Here is a 5,796-nt window from a genome sequence, read left to right as displayed (position 1 = left end):
CCTTACTTACCCACTGTATTTATTTTTGATTCTCTGTTTACGACCAATTTCAAACTTTGCATAACATGCAAGCGCAATGATATTGCTAAATCCCGCATATTGCATACTTGTGGCTCTTCCCTTCGTCACGTTACACTCCCCACTGAGCGACATTTTTTATTTTGTTTCAGCTAAATTAAACGAGTTATCTGTGTTTGATGATTATGATGAATTCTTCTGCATTGGCTGTAAAAGCTGCATAGAGCGATTAAAATGTTAGCATTCGTTCTACTAGCACAACAGTCAGCAATCGGGATGTGGAGGTCACGTGATCATTGCCTTGCTGATTTACTCCAACCAAGTGCCGCTGCTAGATAACAGTCGTCTCGTCCTGCCGCTTGTCAATTCGAGGCTCATTTTGTTTCTAAAATAAACACATTAACGTAAAAAAAAAATAAAAATCAACAACCCCGAAAGGTTGGCTACCTACAGCACGCTGCACCCATGGCGTCTCCGCTCAAAGTTTGCATTGTCGGATCCGGAAACTGGTGAGTTTTAAAATCGATTATAGCAATGATGATGATAAAACAGTTTCAACCCCTGAGAATCAATGTGATTATTGTGTTACGTTGCTTAAAATCTGTACGTGGGCTTCTCATATAATCGCTTGTTTGATGCTAATGTGGAAGATGTGGCAGAAGTAAGTGGGCAGTCTACGGTATTGTAACACTGACAGGAAGGGGGCTCAAGTACAGTAAGTACACATAAAACCTTTAAGCAAATGACTGTTACGAAATTGTATTAGATATGAAAGTATTTGTAGATTTGTGCTTTAACCACCACTGCCACAAAAAGGCAACATACAGAAAATCAAAGTCTACTCTATGGTATTCTTGGACACCACTGCCACAAAAAGGCAACATACAGAAAATCAAAGTCTACTCTATGGTATTCTTAGACATTTCCACTTTGCCAAATTATTGAATGGAATTGTGGACTAAAACAGTGGCAAACACGTCCTCTGCTTTGTTTTTTAGGGGCTCAGCCATTGCTAGGATCATTGGAAATAATGCCAGGTCACTGCAGCGTTTCGCAACCACAGTGAAGATGTGGGTGTTTGAAGAAAATATTAATGGGCGAAAACTCACTGACATTATAAACACTGAGCATGAGAATGTCAAGTACCTGCCTGGATACAAACTGCCTGATAATGTGGTAAGAAAATGGCTTTCATTTGAAAATCTCTCCTCAGAATGCCTCCTAACAATCCCAATTTGTGCTTAAGCTAAAGTGTGGTTCCTTGCTTGAGCTCCCTGCATTTGCACTGATCACGCATCTCATTTTTGACCTCCTAACCATCAAATCACTGCATTTCTTTTCATGTTTATCTTTTCTATGTTGGCAGGTGGCTGTTCCGCAGCTCCGCGATGCTGCTGAGGGAGCAGACCTTCTGGTATTTGTGGTGCCCCACCAGTTCATCAGAAAACTGTGTGATGAGTTGATGGGCTGCGTTCCAACCAAAGCACGGGGAATCACACTAATAAAGGTAAGAGATTTAGTCTTTAATACTAAATTTCAAAGAGCTCAGCACACCCGCTGATGGTTTGCTTTTGGTTCAAACATCAGCTCCTCAACAACAGCCTGGAGTGTTGCAAAATGTGTGAGCTTGGTACATTCCATGGAGTGAGTGTTAATTTCATACACTGCTGGACAAATGCTGATGCTCTCACACAAGATGCGAACAGGCTGATTTGCTAAATTGTAGGGCTAGGTTAGAAGTATGCAAGGAGTCAGTGCCAATCTGTTTAGAAGTGAGAAAGGAAAAATATCAAGGAAATACTTGGATTGTTCACTGAAAGATTTATGTTGTTTAAAACCAGTGGTCTTTTTTATTTATTTTAATTATCATTGCAAGTGATCAGTGGTGTGGCTGGTTGAACAAAACAAAGCAACAATAAGAACCCAAAGACAATTCAGAATTGATGATGAAATCTGACACTGCACAATCGCTACTCTTACCATTATATCTAATTAGGTTTATGAAATGGAATTCATCAGATTTTGTTGTGTTCAACGCACATATAAATCTTTGGGCTTTAACTACACATACAAAAGCCCCTAATTTCTCTCTGACGTGACAGGCTGTCTACATTTTGATCAGGGACGTGTTTGAGCTATTACCGGTATCTACATTTTCATGCTGCATTGATGACTGAGACTGAGATGAAAGCCAAGACAACACTTAGGCAAACAAGGTTTGCGTGTGTGTGTGCATGCATGCAAGAGAGAGATAATTTTACATGCTATCCTGGTTAAAAAAAGCTTATTAAAAAATATATGGACAGACTCATTAATTGGAGAGCCAGATTAGTAATAGTTTCACTTGTAGTTGCTGGAACACTAGGACACAGATTTGTTTTAGCACTTGATAGTGCACCGAATTTTTATTTTATTTTTTTAACAATTGCATAACGTAGCCCAGTAACATTTGAAATAATGCTTTATGACCAATGAGACATGACATGTTTTTTTTTTTTTTTCAGGGCATAGATGAAGGTCCTGAGGGCCTCAAGCTGATATCTGACATCATTAGAGAGAAGATGGGCATTGATGTCAGTGTTCTCATGGGTGCAAACATTGCCAATGAAGTAGCAGCTGAGAAGTTCTGCGAAACCACCATTGGTGAACAAAACAAATGGGATTACAGAACATAGCCTATGTGAATACTTTTCTAGCCAGTTGACACCATTGTATGTTTGTGTTTACCGGATATGCAGGCAGTAAAATTTTGGAGAATGGCCAACTTTTTAAAGAGCTCCTGCAGACTCCCAACTTCCGGATTACAGTGGTGGATGATGCAGATACTGTGGAGTTGTGCGGAGCTTTGAAGGTACTCTACATAAGTTCTCCGTCATTCAATTATGTTTAAAAGTAATGACTTGGACCAAGCTGCACCATGACTGCACCACCTCATTTCCAAGGGTCTGTAGGAAGCTTTTTTTTTTTTTTTTTTGCAGTCTTCACATCTGCTGACTAATGGCTCTGAGTTTGTTTGGAGGATGAGAAATGTGACAGCAGCCTTAGTGTTTCCCATTCTCTGTCCATCCATTATCTATAGCTGGACCATATCCACTGGCACCAAACACCGCATTGCATCAACCCTCCATTAAAAAATATATATAAATAATAATAATTCGAAGCTTGTCAAGTTGCTGGTAGATAAGCAATCTTACAAAGGATCACACAGACTTATCACCAGTAACCAACCCATACATAACCTGGTATAAGTGATCTTATATTTATATAGTGCTCAAAACATAAAGGGAACACTTTATTGTAAACTAATCAGATAGTTCTTTTGTCTTCTGGGTCAGAACATTGTGGCAGTGGGTGCAGGTTTCTGCGATGGACTGCGTTGCGGCGACAACACGAAGGCGGCCGTGATTCGTCTAGGCCTAATGGAAATGATAGCTTTCGCCAAACTCTTCTCTAAGGATGACACGGTTTCCACAGCAACCTTCTTGGAGAGTTGCGGTGTCGCCGACCTTATCACGACCTGCTACGGCGGCCGCAACCGACGGGTGGCAGAGGCTTTTGCCACGACAGGGAAGGTACAGGAAGACATAAAACTGGTGAATGTTTGACATGGAAATAATGAATGACTTTCAACTATGTCTCCCTTGCCGACCACACTTTCTAAGACCATTGAGGAACTGGAGAAGGAGATGCTGAATGGTCAGAAGCTCCAAGGTCCTGCCACCTCAGCTGAGGTTTACCACATACTCAAGCAGAAGGGACTGGTGGACAAGTTAGTTTGCATCTTTTTTTCTGTATCGATCATTAGTATTGAACTGTCCTTTGCAAATTTGATCATTTAATTACCAGTATCCAGGAGAGTTCTTACTTGGTCCTTAACACCAAGAAATAGCTGATGCCAAACTGTAAACGGAATGAACACACAACAGCAATTTTTAATTTTGCCATTTTTAGCTGTAAAAAAATGAATATTTTGTCTATAATAAATTTGATAACCATTATTTTTCATGTACAATGAACAACTTTAAAAATGCAGAATGCCACTTGCTGTTGACTAAAAATGACATCACATGTGCTCAGGGCTCAGGTATCAACCAATAACGGCTCATGTGACATTCCGAAAATGCAGCCTAAACTATGGCTTGTTATTTTTAGCTATGACGGTGCCCTAAAAAAAATTCCACCTGTTGTTGAACCTAACCCTTCATAAATATTACTAAATATACCATGTGTGCTAGACAAAAAAACGAGAGCGGATTCGGAATCGGTGCAAAGAAGTCATCGAGAAAACTGAACTTGCATCTCTGGTTAAAAAATGTAGTAACATTTTCTTGATATCTTTGTGACAATTAAAATTTTGGGTGCAATTTCACATTGGACCGCCACAATTGTTTTAGCCAGAGACATACAGTGCCTTTTACTGTTGCTGTTTTTCATTCCGTTTAGATATGCAACCTAACTCTTTTGTCCTCTTTCCCAAGGTTTCCTCTTTTTTCAGCGGTCTATCACATTTGTTTTGAGGGCAAACCAGTCCAGGAAATGATCTCTTGTCTGCAGAGCCACCCAGAGCACATGTGAAAACTGGCATGATAAAGCCGCGGTCCTTTGTTGTGCTACAATGAAAGTAACAAAAGTATGTTCAGAATTTGCACTCTGTTGTAATTTGATCAAATAGTGTATATTCCACTTCATTGGCTGAGCGATCTTAGACTTATAATAAAGGATCTATTTTTTTGTTATGCAAAGAAGTGGACACATGAAGGACTAAAGATGGTAACAATGGAAATTAATTGCATGAGTACATATGAAGCTTGACTAACAGATGACAAAACTACAGATTTGGTTTGCTTTTTGTTTTTGTGAAACACTTACTTCTTTTTGTAACAAATATTTTTTACACATTTTATTACAGGATCATTTAGTGCATCCTTGCAAGAGGTATTAGGACTAGAATAATACAAACATATTTGTCAGTATGCTGCAGTAAGGTTTATTAGTTTTCATTTTTGTAGCATCATTCAAATCCACTTCTTGTTTAGAGATGTGAGGGTTTTTTTTAAGCACAAATTGTCAGTTATCACTTCCAGTACAATTCTCAAATACTCAGGTCTGGATGAAAGCTATAAAACATCCGTCTTTGGTACACTGACTAAAAATGGGGCATTTAAAAGCTTGTTTTGTAAAAAGGTATTGTCATCATAAATCCTTCACTTCCAAATGTATCTTTAAATCTTTTTGTTACAGAATTTTCAGGCAGTAGGTCTACCAGCACCGCTAATGCACAAACTCTATGTTCAAGGCCATTAATGCACCAGCTCTTAATCCACTGCCATGCAGATGGTGCATAGTTGTTTTCTGGATGTATTTTGTTAGTGTGCTGATCTGAATAACTTCAAAGAAGCCATTTTGATTTCAAACGAGATATTATGTATGATCTGTCTCATTAGGATCTGTATTTATATGCCTTTACTGCTTCTCGAGAAATCAGTGTTTCAATGTTGCCTGGTGTAAAATCCATCTTAACAACAAAAAATACAGTACCACCTGTTATTGATTCAACTTTTGCCTTTATTACAGAAATGTTCTTGAACTTTTATTTTTCAATAGTTTCTTTGGCCATGTATATGTGCAGAATAAAATGTGCAAATGCATCACTTGTATATTTTGTCTTTTTTTAAACTATTTCATTTGATTAGGAAAAATGTATCCATTTTACTTGCGGTGACGTCCACAACAGATTACTTCTTTTAACATGCTACATCATTCAAACGCCTGCTACAT

At 38.6% G+C, this 5,796-nt stretch overlaps 1 protein-coding gene across 2 annotated transcripts; it reads left to right on the top strand.

The window, feature by feature from the left end:
* Positions 1-328: 328 nt before the first annotated feature.
* gpd1l (glycerol-3-phosphate dehydrogenase 1 like) lies at positions 329-5,664 on the top strand. Of its 2 annotated transcripts, none has more exons than XM_049730312.2 (8): positions 329-527; positions 1,017-1,194; positions 1,385-1,525; positions 2,523-2,661; positions 2,757-2,869; positions 3,354-3,590; positions 3,681-3,787; positions 4,497-5,664. In XM_049730312.2, the coding sequence occupies exons 1-8, from the start codon at positions 484-486 to the stop codon at positions 4,591-4,593; spliced, it is 1,056 nt and encodes a 351-aa protein (XP_049586269.1). In that variant the 5' UTR covers positions 329-483; the 3' UTR covers positions 4,594-5,664. The 2 variants fall into 2 exon arrangements, with proteins under 2 accessions (XP_049586269.1, XP_049586270.1); XM_049730313.2 differs by lacking the exon at positions 329-527 and adding an exon at positions 602-733.
* Positions 5,665-5,796: the final 132 nt, after the last annotated feature.

This window comes from Syngnathus scovelli, chromosome 9 (genome assembly GCF_024217435.2).
Source record: "Syngnathus scovelli strain Florida chromosome 9, RoL_Ssco_1.2, whole genome shotgun sequence".
Taxonomy (NCBI): Eukaryota; Metazoa; Chordata; class Actinopteri; order Syngnathiformes; family Syngnathidae; genus Syngnathus; species Syngnathus scovelli.
The sequence above is the reverse complement of the archived record's forward strand: the minus strand, read 5'-3'. Positions and strand labels throughout refer to the sequence as shown.

Coding starts and splice junctions, on each gene's coding strand:
- gpd1l (XM_049730312.2), top strand. CDS start 484: ATGGCGTCTCCGCTCAAAGTTTGCATTGTCGGATCCGGAAACTG. Junction 528..1,016: donor ATTGTCGGATCCGGAAACTG/GTGAGTTTTAAA, acceptor TTTGTTTTTTAG/GGGCTCAGCCATTGCTAGGA. Junction 3,591..3,680: donor CTTTTGCCACGACAGGGAAG/GTACAGGAAGAC, acceptor ACACTTTCTAAG/ACCATTGAGGAACTGGAGAA.